General features: G+C 42.4%; 1 protein-coding gene across 1 annotated transcript in view; it reads right to left on the reverse strand.

The window, feature by feature from the left end:
• BLNK (B cell linker) overlaps window positions 1-14,693 on the reverse strand; it is a 140,559-nt gene that overhangs the window by 10,360 nt on the left and 115,506 nt on the right. Inside the window, exons 12-17 of the mRNA XM_060241368.1 lie at window positions 13,094-13,119; window positions 11,660-11,685; window positions 9,384-9,482; window positions 8,178-8,220; window positions 5,940-5,973; window positions 1,322-1,394 (exon numbers count right to left, since the gene is read on the reverse strand). Coding sequence (XP_060097351.1) covers window positions 1,322-1,394; window positions 5,940-5,973; window positions 8,178-8,220; window positions 9,384-9,482; window positions 11,660-11,685; window positions 13,094-13,119 — 301 coding nt within the window. The remainder of the gene's footprint in view (window positions 1-1,321; window positions 1,395-5,939; window positions 5,974-8,177; window positions 8,221-9,383; window positions 9,483-11,659; window positions 11,686-13,093; window positions 13,120-14,693) is intronic.

The following is a 14,693-nucleotide window of genomic DNA, read 5'->3' on the forward strand; positions in this document are numbered from 1 at the left end:
TTGAGATGGGAAAGACTTCAATAGGGTATAATGCCATAGAGTTCACCTTCCAAAGCATCCATTTTCTCCAGGTGACTTGATCTCTGTCAGTTGTAATTCCAGGAAATCTCCAGCCATCACCTGGAGGTTGCCAGTTCTACTGATATGGCTGGTTTGGGTGCATTTTGCAAGAAGATGATATCCAAAGGCCTGCACAACTAATTGGGCATCCCTGAGTCGGCTCTCGCTTTGTATTTCTTTGCCTAAGTCCCCATGCTGCATTGCAATAGCAAATCACTTTTGAAATACAAGAAACCGTCAAAAACAATTGTGATATGGTAACTGGGCCTATCTTTTCAAAGAGAGCCACAAAAAAATACACTTGAAAATAATTGGATCCCAGAGTACTTTTTATAGTGAGTAACACAAAATTACTTGAGCAAGTATTTCTTTATCATTGTAAATTTGAACATACTCAAAACCAAAGTGGTTGTTGGTGTTTCACACAGTATTTTTCCCAAGTAAAATTGACCACAGTAAAGTACAAAATTACAAATCAGCCGACTTCTTTGGTATGGTAAGTTTAACTGTATCTGTGGTTTAGAATGCTGAGAGTCAGCTAGTAATAGCAGAGCTTTAATTAGGAACAAGCCTGTGCAATGTGAAGCTTCTTTTTTTTTTCTCTTGAGACTCTCTGCATGCTGTGATTGTTGATTGGCAACAGCTTCAGTGGTTCCTGATTACAGATACTGAAGAGTAGCCTATCTCTAGAAGGCTGGGTTCAGGGCTTTTTTGTAGAAAAAGCCCAGATGAACTCATTTGCATATTAGGTCACATCTCCTGATGTCACCATTGTTTCACATGGCTTTTTTTGTAGAAAAAGCCCAGCAGGAACTCATTTGCATATTAGGCCACACACCCTGATGCCAGGCCAGCTGGAACTGTGTTCTTGCTAAAAAAAAACCCATGGCTAGGTTTATCAGCCTCTGGGTCTACTAACAGGCTATACTAGGGGGCATAGTGTGGGGTAATGGTGGTAGATACTGGGGTTGTGAGCTGGCAGATGTCTCTCACCATCCCCTTATTTTCTTTTGTGAATTGAATGGCTGAATAGTGGAACAATTTTACACTGGAGTCAAAACCAACCTGCCATACTTCTGATCGTTATCAACAGCTGTTCTTATGGGTGTTACAGGGAATGCCGGCCTGTAATGTAATAAATGAGTCCTCCTTTCATCCATCCCTGGTCTGTCATTACACTGAACCTTTGGCCAGTATTTTACTAAATGTGTAGTACATGCAACAGTTCTGAATGAATGAGAAAGGTATTTTTGTCACTCACATAATCCTTGGAAGTGGAGATGGTATTGCACCAGAAAGAAACCTGGATTCTTGAGTTCCACTGCTGTTATGAACTAAAACACATCAAACATAATCAAGTCTTGCCCAAAAACTTGTTGATCCAAAAATGAACGCAAATATGCATCTTAAAAACAAGAAAGAAACTGCAAAGTAAACTGATCTCAGTTGCAGTTTGTGGAGAGTTAAATGAGTGAAGGGTTTAGCAGACAATATATGCTTCAAATCTGTAAGAATTCCTTTGTGTATTGTCACATGAACAATAAAGTAATATTTAAATAGCTCTTTTGAATATCTGAAGCATTTCTAGTAACTGCAACCTTTAAAAAGCCATGTAAGGTAAGACCCTCATCTTGTAGATGGGATGTGGGAGAATGGAGGAAAATGAACGGATCCTTTAAGGGGCACAGGTGGGTGAGAAAGAGATATAAGCTGGTGTGGCCAGAGGGGTGGGGTCGCCATTCACACTGGGGAAATGCTGTTACTGAGACTGGATAAAGAAACTGCATAACAGCAGCCAGCTCCAGACTACTTCTGTCACCACATGGGGAACTGGGGATAAGAACTTGGTCTGCCTAATGACAGAGGAGAAATTCAAACCAGGGCCTTCTCAACCTTTCTGTGGCTGTGGGCATCTTTGGAATTCTGACACAGGGTGGTGGCTGCAGCCATTAAGTGGCTGCCACGAGAGGTGGAGAAACACACAGAGGAAGTCCAAGGGTGGGAGGAAAAAGGGATAAATAAAAAAAATACACTGGGAAAGGGGAATGAGAGAATAAAACCAATATTGTGGTGGCAGCTACTGCTGAAACAACATTTTAATTTGCCAGCCAATCAGATCTCCAAAGGCAAATCAGAAGTATAACTATGGAGACAGCCCTGCAATGGGGTGGTCTTTCCACATTAGCAGAGACACCTCAAACATCCTGGGAAGCCTCTGAACCTCCTAGGTACTGCACCCCAGAAAAGCCTGGATTGTCATAAGAGGTGCCTTGCCAGGAGGCTAGGAGACAGCACTGAGCCTGCAAGAGACACATTGGCTCAGTAACAGGGCTGACCCTACTGCCAGATTCCTCCAAGTAGTCCTCCCTGCCCCCCTCTTTCTCCATGGAACAGCAGTTGGCCAATCTCTGTCAGTGCCCCAAGGTCTTGACAGCAATGGCTAAAATACTGCCTATTGTCGAGCAAAAGCATAGCCAAAGGATCATGTATCTAGCCCAGCTCTACTACCATGGATTATGTTCGATAACGTATTTCCTGTCTCCATTCCTGTCATACCACAGAATCTATAGTATGTCCTTATTTCAAGTAATCATTTTTATTCCTGAAGTTATTCCTTCAGTGTTTGTCATACATCTGCATATTCTCCTTTAGGCCATTAAGGAGAAACATTAACTTCTCAGTTTTACCAGACTGCCCCCATCCAGACTCATCTTCTCACCCATTAGGAAACATCTTCTCTTTTGTCTAAGACTTGGGAAACATCAAACATTCCTTTTGTCAAGACATCCTAAACCCATCACATCATTGTCATATTAGCTCGCCTCTGTTATCATACCCTCAGGATACATTTTTGGGTATAAGTAGATCTAGTTTAGCACATGCCCAGTGTGACTCTGTTTGGACACAAAAGAACTCATGGGCACTCAATGACATTGCTGAGCAATCAGGTTAGAATGGATAAAAGGAAGTACTTCTTCACCCAAAGGGTGATTAACACATGGAATTCACTGCCACAGAAGGTGGTGGCAGCTGCAAGCATAGACTGCTTCAAGAGGGGATTGGATAAACATGGAGCAGAGGTCCATCAGTGGCTATTAGCCACAAAGTATAGATGGAACTCTCTGTCTGGGGCAGTGATGCTCTGTATTCTTGGTGCCTGGGGGGGGGGCAACAGTGGGAGGGCTTCTAGTGTCCTGGCCCCACTGGTGGACCTCATGATGGAACCTGGGTTTTTTTGGCCACTGTGTGACAGTGTTGGACTGGATGGGGCATTGGCCTGATCCAACATGGCTTCTCTTATGTTCTCTTATGTTCACATGCCTGATTCATATCAGTTCCTTTGCATGTGTAGCACTGGTCGTTTTCACAGACCTTCCTTCTCCTGAACTTCAGGCTCATCCACTTCAAGATCAGTAACATATCACTAACCACTCTACCCCCATTCTACTTCCACATTCTACTCTGTTTTTATTCCAACACCTTGTGTGTGTTTTCCAATCTGTATGTATATTTAAATTCTGTTATTTTTCTATAAAATTTATTTCCTTTTAAATCGGTCCGGTTCTTGGCTCCAAATAGGGTTTTATAGGGAACAATCTCTGTAACAGGGTTACCAGGTCTGTGTTGGAAAATACCTGGAGACTTTGGGGGTGGATCTGGCAGTGGGTGGGGTTTGGGGAGGGGAGCAGCCTCAGCATGGTACAATGCCACAGAGTCCACCCTTCAAAAAGTCACTTTCTCCAGGGCAGCTGATCTCTGCCAACTAGAGATCAGTTGTGAAAGTGGGGGATCTCCAGGCCCCACCTGGAGGCTGGCAGCCCCATTCCATAAACATTGGTAGCAGATTCCGTTTTACCTCATCTCTAGCTAGCTTGGCTTTTTGCTAAGTTCCCCAACATAATATCAAAAGGCAACATCTTACAATAAAGTTGCTGATGTAACAAGAAGATGTGCTGGACAAGAGGCCTACCTACTTTTTGAAATAGGGTTGCCAAGTCCCCTCTGGCCACTAGCAGGGGATGATGGGTAGGCTTGTGATATCCAGGTTGGGAAACTTCTGGAGATTTGGGAATGAAGCCTGGGAAGGAAAGGGACCTCAGTGGGATAGAATTCCATAGGGTTTGCCAATCCCCAGGTGGGGCAGGGAAAAGAAAGTCAAACCAACCTCCACGAAAACCAGCCTCCAAAGGCAATAATATGCAAAGAATATGAAAACAGCTTGTTACAATATAAACATGAAAAATGATACATAAGGAGAACACAAACCCACACCCAGTCACTTTGAAAGAAATCAATGTCCAAACTTTATAAGGAAGAGGCACAGGTAGTAGTTCCCGAGGTAGAGTAATCCACAGAGAACAAAGTTTCTAGAAATTCTTCCGTACAGCAAGGCACAATGAAAGGAATGCGACGAGGCAGTACTTGATCCAACATTTCGCAAAAGCTATGAGCTTACGAACAGTCTCATGGGATTTACATGCTGGTGCTAACAATCACTTGTATCCACTATGCTTACAGTCGTTACTATCCGGTATGGACCATACCGGATAGTAACGACTGTAAGCATATTGGATACAAGTGATTGTTAGCACCAGCATGTAAACCCCATGAGACCGCTTGTAAGCTAGTAGAAGCTTTTGTGAAACGTCGGATCAAGTACTGCCGCTTTGCGTTCCTTTCATTGTGCCTTGCTGTACGGAAGAAGAATTTCTGGAAACTTTGTTCTCCTTGGATTACTCTACCTCGGGAACTACTACCTGCACCTCTTCCTTATAAAGTTTGGACATTGATTTGTTTCAAAGTGACTGGGTGTGGGGTTTGTGGTCTCCTTATGTATCATTTTTTTATGTTTATATTGTAACAAGCTGCTTTGATACCTTTCATATTCTTTGCATATTATTGCCTTTGGAGGCTGGTTTTCCCAGAGGTTTGTTTGACCTTCTTTTCCTTGCTCCATTATCCGCGTAGCTCTTTGTTGGTTTACACAATCCCCAGGTGGGGGCAGGGAATCCCCCAGTTTGGAGGCCCCCCCCACTTCAGGGTTATCAGAAAAAGGGGGAGGGGAGGGGGAGGGAAATGTCTTCTGGGCACTCCATGATTCCCTATGGAGACCAATTTCCATAGGGTATAATGGAGAATTGATCTGTGGATATCTGGGGCTTGAGGCGGGGCTGTTTTTTGAGGTAGAGGCAACAAATTTTCAACAAAGCATCCAATGCCTCTTCCCAAAATACTCTCCAATGTTCAAAGGATTCGACCAGGGGATCCAATTCTAAGAGCCCCCCCAGAAGGTGCCCCTATCCTTCATTATTTCCAGTGGAGGGAAGGCATTTAAAAGGTGTGCATTCCCTTTAGATGTGATGGCCAGAACTCCCTCAGGAGTTCAGTTAGGCTTGTCACAACCTTGCTCTTGGCTCCACTCACAATGTCTCCTGACTCCACCCCCAAAGTCCCCAGATATTTATTGAACTGGACTTGGCAACCCTACCATACAGTTCATCCTCCAAAGCATCTCTTTTCTCCAGGGCAACAGTCTGGAGGTAAAGCTGCAATTTCAGGGCATCCCCAGGTACCACCTGGAGGTCAGCATTTCTATTTTGAAAATACTTGGAAGGGACCAAGAAAGGTGCCATGGTGCCCACGGGCACTGTGTTAGAGACCCCTGCTCAACATCAAATCAGCTCTTTAAAGGTATAACAGTCTAGCCATTAAAAAACCCGAAATGCATGGAGCACTGAAATCAACTCATTAGATGCAGAAGACAGTGGAGAGTTTGGAATTTGATGTGGAGAGCTGCCATATTTTAAGCCATAATTCGTAAAAGGCCCCTCAGTTGTGCTGCAGTGCAAACCCCTCCCCCCAAACCCCCAACAGCTTACTTTCCCCACTTTGCACTTCAAAGCCACCAGGATCCTGAAAGTTAAAAAAAAATATATATATTCAGATTACAGAAATCATGCAGAAGTGTTTAATTTGGACAAGCAATACTGCATATACAAACAACTGAAGGAGAAGTAAAAGATTCTGCCTGATTTCCCTATTATCATTGCAGCCCCCATCCTGTGCTGTGGTGTGTTTTGTCTCCTTCCAGCATCACTCAGTGGAGGATTTGGGGTACACAGGGAGTTGCTCTTCCAGCTCTTTCTCTGTGCTGTTCTGTAGGATCCAACTCACAGGCTGTTTTCGCACTAGCGTTTGCTCCGGCGTAGCGCCCCATTTACCTCCGGATCTTCTCTTGGATTTCGCACATGTTGCTCCGGCGCTGCGCTTTGCTCCGGCGCTTCAGGGATTTTACGCCGGAGTATGTTTTTCAGCATGTTGCCGGAGTTTCCGAAAACCTCCGGATCCACTCAGCGGAGTTTGCTGTGCGAAATCCATCCACGCCGGATCGACTGCTTTGTGGGCGTCACCCTCTCCCTTTCCGTCCTCCCACCCCATCCACCCACTTGGCCAATCATCAGCCTTTCACGGCGCTTCCCCAAAGTGCCGGCACGGCCATTTTTTTTTTAAACTTCACAGTTTTGCGTAATAGCGATATTTCGAAATTAACAAATAGAAAAAAAAACCCTCCTGGAATAGCCTCAATTGCCACTTCAATTGGTTTCGTTAGAATTTTTTTTATTATTATTGACTTTAGTTGCGTTATTTCGCTGTTGCGTTATCTCGATAATGCGAAAACGACCATTGTTGGGGGGGGGAATCTAGTGCCGGTGCGGGCCAAAGCGTTCATGTGTGTGTGTTTTAAAAAGGGAATGCCTCCCTCAGCTGTGCCACCAGGATTTCTGGACCTGCACAAAATCGCCATGTATAAAATGGGAAGTTGGAGTCCTGCATTCTTCTCCCTGGCTACATTCCGCTCGGTTAGAAAATAGACGCGACCTCGCTCTTCACACGCGCCATAGAAGGGGAAGGAGAGAATGGAGCGGGGGGGGGGGAGCTCTGGCAGCAGGAATCAGTCAGGTCCCTGTTGCAAGCGCCAGCCGGGGAGGGGAAAGAGAGCGGAGGAAATTTGGGGGGGGGGATCTAGTGCTTCAGAATTTGGGGGGGGGAATCTAGTGCTAGGATTCTCCACTGTGAATGCTTCCGTTAATACATAAAGGGCTGTGGAGGATTCTACAGCTGCAGCCAATCCATAAGCAGCAGCAGCACACGTGATGCGGTTTGTCCAAGAAAAGAAGGGGAGGGAACAGCTCGATGTTATGTTAGTACGTTAGTACGTCATTACGCAACTAGACTTGCGCTTAAAAAAAAAAAGATTGACAGGGCATCGAACTCAAGCCGATGCCAGTGGGAAAACGATTTGAGCCGGGGCTTCAGGGAAGGCGACTCCGCAAAGAGTCACTAGTGGGAAAACGAGAAAAATGATCCGGACATAATTGCGCCGCGGAAAAAGGGGAGCAAACGCTAAGTGCGAAAACGGCCACAGAATTTAAATACATATAGTCAGGGCTTTTTTTTGTAGCAGGAACTCCTTTGCATATTAGGCCATACTCCCCAAGAGCTTACGGGGAGGATTGGCTACATCAGAGGGGTGTGGCCTAATATCCAAAGGAGTTTTTGCTACAAAAAGCCCTGCATTTAATAGTGATAATAAGGATTCAACAAGTCATTCTAGATTATGTAAGTCAGTCCTTATTTGCTTTGCAGGAAGTGTCAGCTGAACCCCTGATTTTGGGTAATAAAATAACAAATGTGTGCAGTACAGACAACACATTTACTAAACACCAATTGCAGATTCTGTGAATGAATCCCTTTGGTTACTGGCAAACTGGAAATAAGCTCTTATGGTAGCATACAGCCCTTAGGAAAGGAGTGCTCCTGCAACTGCATGAAAGGCATTGTATGTGGCCACACAATGTGGCATATTGGTTTCTGAAATCTGTTGACCACATGGTCTATCAAGGTCAGTAGTGGCTACTCTGACTGAGAGTATTTCTCCAAGGTCTCAAACAGAGATCTTTCACAGTTTAAAATTTCCCAGTTTGTCTTGCTAATTTTAAGTAATTGTATTATTTTATTATAGTCTTTTTCATACCATCTTTAAGTTAGATTGATTTTCTGTTTCTTGAACAGCTATTAACTATATCTGCCAAGAATTCTGCAATTGGTTTACTTACGACTTTCAGTTGAGGACGGTTTCTAGGGAGAGGCAAAACGTTTCTGGAAAATAAATGAAATATTTCAATCATAGGTTTTACCTTCCAACCAAAGTTACACAGACAATTGCTTTTCAGTGTCAGTATTCCCAGAAACTTTGTTGAAGTGAGCACATTTGTTAGGTTGAACTATACAATGGTATAAGGAAGATGCATTGGTGCTGGGGTATTTGAGAGCAGAGGATTTTAACTTCTAGCACTGTAAAGTCAGAGCACCTCTAGGTAAGTCTAATTGCCAGCAGTCTGGGATTCTGCTTCTTCAGAACTTGCAACAGAATTGCAACATGGTCCCCGTAGCTAGCAGAGACCAGTTGTGAAATCTGCAGTGAATGTACAAATGTCTTAAAATAAACCATGCCTCTTGATTTCCACACTTTCTGTATGCTTGACAGTACCTGGGACAGTCATTAGGAATAGGGAGAAACTGCTGTCTGGATGAGCAGTCAGACTCTTTATCCTCATGCCATAACATACTACTTTGGTGATATCATGAGGTCTAGCAGTTGAACCTAATTAGTATACACTTGTATCCCACCTTTCCTTGAATTAGGGGGGAAGTTACTAACTTCCACCCATTTTATCCTCAATGCTTCTGTGAATCTGGTTAGGTTAAGACATGCAACTGGCCCAAAGTCACCCAACAAATATAATGGCTGCGGAGATATGAACCTGGGTCCCCCAGTTTTAAGTCCAAAATCAAGAAGAGGAAGAAGGAGAAGGAGGAAGAAGAGGAGAAGCAGGAGGAGGAAATTTGATTTATACCCTGCCTTCACTACCCAAGGGAGTCTCAGAGTACCTTACAATTTCCTTTCTCTTCTCCTCCCTACAATAGAAACTCTCTGTGAGGTAGGTAGGGTTGTGAGAGCTCTCCAAGAACTGCTCTTGAGCAGAGTAGTTCTGAGAGTGTTATGACTGACCAAAGGTCACCCAGCAACTGCACGTGGAGAAGTGGGGAATCAAACCTGGTTCTCCCAGATAAGAGTCTGCTCACTTAACCACTACACCAACTGGCTCTATCCATTATACCCTATTACGCACTCAACATGAGACTCTCTTTGTGATGTTAGACCGTATGTTCTAAACTGCAGTGGCTATAAGGATGGATGGATACTTGTTAGAAATAAATAAGTGAATATTTTGGGCATGGATGTTTCATTAAAAACTAACCTGGACACATCCGTCTTCGACAATTCTTTGGCTGTGTTTGGTATGTGGGAATGTCCTCCTGGTCTTTGAACAGGCTTTGGGGGAAATGACTTGGAAATCCTTTTGGAGTAAAATATAAATTAATTATTGAGGGAGTGGAGGCAGGATTTAATGAGGGAACTGCAACATTCTCCACATACAACGAGGCCTTTCTAGCTTCCCTCCCTCTTCAGTCTCTTGCACCTTTAAAAGCTGTACTTTATAATGGGGGATAGGGCATAAAGCACTGCTGTCAAAAGCAAACCCTCCACCCCAACCTGGAGAGCCCAGGCAAGCCTGATCTTTTCAGATCTCAGAAGCTAAGCAGGGTCAACTCTGGCAAGTACTTGGATGGGAGACCTCCTTGGAATACCAGCAGTTGGGAGCAGTGTTCCTTCTAAGCTGAGTTAGTGTGAGCTAGCTCACAGTTTTTTAGCCTCCGGCTCACACATTTTTGTCTTAGCTCAGGAAAAACTAATTTATGCATAGCTCACAATTTAATGCCGGTAGCTCACAAAGTAGAATTTTTGCTCACAAGACTCCACAGCTTAGAAGGAGTATTGGTCGGGAGGTGGGAGCAGGCTTTATTCAGCCACCTCCCTGAATATCCTCCAGGTCCCCAGTAGGGGTCAGTCACCAGAGGTCACCATGACTTCTAGGTGCACACACACACACTCACACATGCATATATTAATACAAAAAAGAAAGAAAGAAGCAGCAGCAGCAAACTCTCCATATATGAGTGTCAATGCTAGGTTCACTACTGTGTTTGCAAAATGCTACTCAAAAACACTAGAAAAACCCTCCCCAGAACAAAAACTTAATTTGCAAGAATTGGTAGCAATGTGATAATTATTACACAACCATGTTGTCTTTCAAAATGTAGCAAGAAATCTATGCATTCAATCACAAAGGCAACTGTTTTAATCCAGAAAATTATATATGCAGAAAAGAACCTTTGAAAACAGTGCAACTGAAGTGATTTCATTTATTTTTGTGGAGTTAAGAATGATTATGGAGTTATGCCTTCTAATTCCCCCCCGCAACAGAACTGGTTCACACATTTATCAAACCACCTATATGCAGTTGAGAAGACAGTGTCCATGCTTGCTATCCATCACATACTTTATGTAATGGGTGACACGCTGTTATGGTGGTATGCTGGTATATTGTATTGGGTGATATATTGTGGTGACAATAGGTGTGTGGCAAGGGACACCTGTGTGTCTTGTCTTTTGTATTAAATTCAAAGGACTATTACTTTAATGAATAGGTGAAGTAATACAGTATTCACACACAAAAAAAAAGGGAGCATGCACAATATTCCAGAATCCTTGAAAGGGAGTTATACCATGTAAAGTTATTGCTTCCTATTCATGACACCTGACATGGGCAGAGAAATACTTACATTGGCAAAGGTGTGAACCACCTTCCTACTTAGGGCTGCCAAGTCCTACCTTGACTTCAAGGGGATTTTTCTTATGTGCAATAATGTCACCTGGAAGTGACGTCATTGCACTCAGCACATTGTACTGGAGATGCTATAGGATTCAGGTAAAACCAGGTTTTACCTGAATGCTAGATTGTCCCCTGTGTGACATGCCCTGTGGAATAATGGCACTTCTGAGTGATGTCATTGTGTCAGGCACATCACATGACGATGCAGCTCTGTGGGGGCGGGGATCCTCCCAGCAGCCTGCTCCATGCTGGCCGGTTGGGGGCCCCCAATCTGGGGGAAAACCCACCCCCAGCAGGAGCTTCTCAGCCCTATTCCCACTTCTATGACTTTGAATTTCTAGGTAGGTTTCCTATTTGCATTCTAGATAACTCTCCTGACTTGAAGTGGAAAAGGCTGTTGGGAGAAATTAGTAGGCCATATTTCTGTGATATTTTTATATCTTGCGTGTTCAAGTGATTGTAAAAAGGATAATCTCTCTCTGTGAAGCTTCTAGCTTCCAGTTAAAAAAAATGACATTCTATGGCATCATTGTGCTCATCAAAGGACTAGGCCATGTTCCTGAAAGGCGTAAGATTATATTTCATTTAGTTCTGCACCAGCTGGCGAACCAGTTGCAAGTAGAAACGGTTCAATCAGGTTGGAGATGTCAAACATTTATCGTACTTCCTGTTTAATTCTTCTGTGTTTCATAACCCATTGATCTACCTTAAGCACCCTGACTAGACAAAGTTCCTTTAAAGAAAACAGAGAAACCATTTTCAGCGAGTTACAAATATGGAGTTTCGCAATGATAGATTACCTGGTTAATGGTGGTGATGATTTTTCCTGTTTCAAGAAAAGAAACTGTTAATTAATTAGCACTTGGAAATTATGTTTTAGTTAGTTTATCTCCTAGAATACATTTCTAACCTACATCCAGCAAACAGTATATTCTAGCAGCAATCAGGACCTGAAAGGAGAGAGCCTGTTATGAATTGCTAAACTTATATGTTCAGGTCATTGTTAGTCCTGAAAGTGCTGTATAACAAGAAAGGTAAATTACTAGTGTTCTTCTGTCCCCAAATCACCATCAGACCACCAAACAAGAGATGCAAAAATTGGTCAGTATAGCAACATTTGGTAGGTAGCCTACTGAACACTTCTGCACTTGGTAGCTAACGATGTTAATTGTTAATAGTACCTCTACTAATAAAACTGTTAAAATCACCAAGTATGGCAACTAGAGTGTGTTGGAGTGCTACAGCAATCTGGTCAGTGACTGGATGGAGGTTGCCAGTATTGTGCCTTGAGTTCTTTGATGGGCTATACCAATAAAGTAATCAAGAGTGCAGTCTTCAGCAGAATTATACTAAAGCCATTGAGCTCAATGAATTTAGAAGACTGTAACTGTTTAGGATTGTACTGCCAATTAATTTGACATAGTTTATTATAGGACCATTGTTGCCCAGGAGTACAAGCTGACAAATCAGTATTGACAGTCTCATAGCCATCTTGGAACTCTGCTAAAGCTCACAAGTAGATTATCAAGGTCTAAACTCTGAGGAGAAACCACGGGTCCCAATAAAGAGCCAGCCTTTCAGGATCTTAGGGTCGTGAGTGACAACCGGGAGACAAAGGGTGACTACGCAAACTGCAGCCAGGGACTGGAGATAGCATTGATTATATCTAAATTCAGGGCTTTTTTTGAGCAGGAAGGCAAAAGAATGTGGTTCTGACTGGCTTGTCATCAGGGGCCTAATATGTAAATGAGTTCCTGCTGGGCTTTTCCTACAAAAAAACCATGTTTCTATTCATAAGGAAGATGGAGACATACCGCCACACAGTCAAACCAACCAGATTGATTATGAAGTTTTCAGATGTTTCTTAGGAATAAATTCATTGGAAAGTTAATTGGAGTTTACCACTGCAAAGGTATAATAATAGATATACACTGAAAAGAATAGTACACTAAGAGGAAAATCCTAAGCTTAGTAAAAGCTTACTCCACTTGAGACTAGATCTAGGTGGGATCTACTTATTCCACGTGAGACCATAAACATGAGCACTGCTGTTTTGAACATGACACAGATTTTCCTTTCTTTTTTTTTTAACTGTGAGGAAAGGCATCCAAGTTAATTTGCTGTTGTTGGGTACATAAATTACAGCTAGTACATGAAAACAGTATGTCCCTGTGCATGTGGGACTCTGAATTGCTGCGCTTCTGTTTTTTTTAAACTATAGACACAAGACTTACCTCTTCCTCAGGAATCTCATAGACATCTGGAGGGGAAAAAATTCTGTATTTAGAAGAACAAACCCAAAACGTTCACATGTGCAAAATCAAGTACAAGAATGATAAGAAACATGCATATAAAAATAAGTCTAGTTGGAAAAATCACAGACAATTTCAATTTAAAAAGTGAGAAAGTTGTGCCAGAAATATTTTTAAATAGTGTCAGTGGTTTCTAATTTAATTCTTATTTAGTAAACTAGTTTTCAGCAACAATTCATCTTGTAATGCTGCGGTGTTGTTAAAATGAAAAATAAAAAAGCATGGCATGGCTAATTGTTAAAATACTGCTTTACTGAGATTTTATTTTAGATTCTTGCTTCATCAAAGGTTGCAAGTTATTTAGGTTGGTTATTGCTGACAGCCACTAGGGGGTGTTGTTTTATTTGAAAGAAATGATGGAACAGAAGACACTAATAATTAGCTATAGAGAAGTATCTGGTTAACTCTGGCTTCTATATTTTCTAAAGCAGAGTGGCTGTTTTTTTGCTTCTCTGTACTTGTATCCTTTGGTGCATCTTGAAACCCACTTTTCACCAGGCATCACATGATTCAGTGAAGTAGCAACACATCCTGTATTCCATTTTAAGAGCAAGTTGCTATCTATGGGTTCCTCCATCATTCCCTAAATAATGTTTTTCTTTCCCTCTTCCCATTTTCTTTTTTGCATTAAGCATACAGCTTGCTACATGTTCTAGGGAACTCAAAAGTGTTATTATTCTTTATGATGCTGTAGTTCTGGTAAAAATTATCACCATGGTTAGCTATAAATCTTTGTTCATTTTGGGAAATAGCAGGTTTAGCCATGAAGGTGCGAGATTATCCAACTGAAGGAAGATATTCTATAGATGGGATTGGCTGTGTAGGTTGCCTGGCCTCCATCTACTAGGTACTGTTGCCCAATGTTGACTCTTTACTAAGGGCATCATTTAACTAATCTCTGGATTTTTAAATATAAAGGCTATCAAGTTTCCCCCCCCCTTTTTTTGTCTGCCTTATAAGAGACCTATTTCAATTGGGGCTGAGAAGTCATGTGATGAACTGCTGCTTTTATATTCTTAAAGGGAGCCTGACCCATTATTTTTAAACATCTCTATACCAGAAGCCTTTGGTGTTTTTTGAAACTTGTTTTATAACCAACAGCACCTAATTCTGAAACTTATAATTCCATTACCCTACAGACATCTATATCATGGCATGGACCAGCATGAATCTAGAAATTAGCGTATCTTCTGTGACTTATTTATACTATACAGGCTTAATGAAGCCTGTTGAGTGTTTCAGGGACAACCATGAGCAGTTTCCTCAGGAGGGCAATAAAACAGCTTCAGGGCCAATTGATAATCCAAAACTGGCCCTGAAACAGTCAACCCACCTTACATCTAGCAGCGCAGAGAAGCTGCCATCTGAGTGCTCCATCTTGAAGTCTGACTGATGTTCAGTGACTTGACTAATCATGCACTGAAAATCGATCTGGCTGCATGATGGAATAATTACTTTGCTGCATAGTCAGCTGTATATTCAGCACTGTTTAGTTGTTTTTCTTAACCACGTGAATCAAGAT

Source organism: Heteronotia binoei, chromosome 6 (assembly GCF_032191835.1).
Source record: "Heteronotia binoei isolate CCM8104 ecotype False Entrance Well chromosome 6, APGP_CSIRO_Hbin_v1, whole genome shotgun sequence".
Taxonomy (NCBI): domain Eukaryota; kingdom Metazoa; phylum Chordata; class Lepidosauria; order Squamata; family Gekkonidae; genus Heteronotia; species Heteronotia binoei.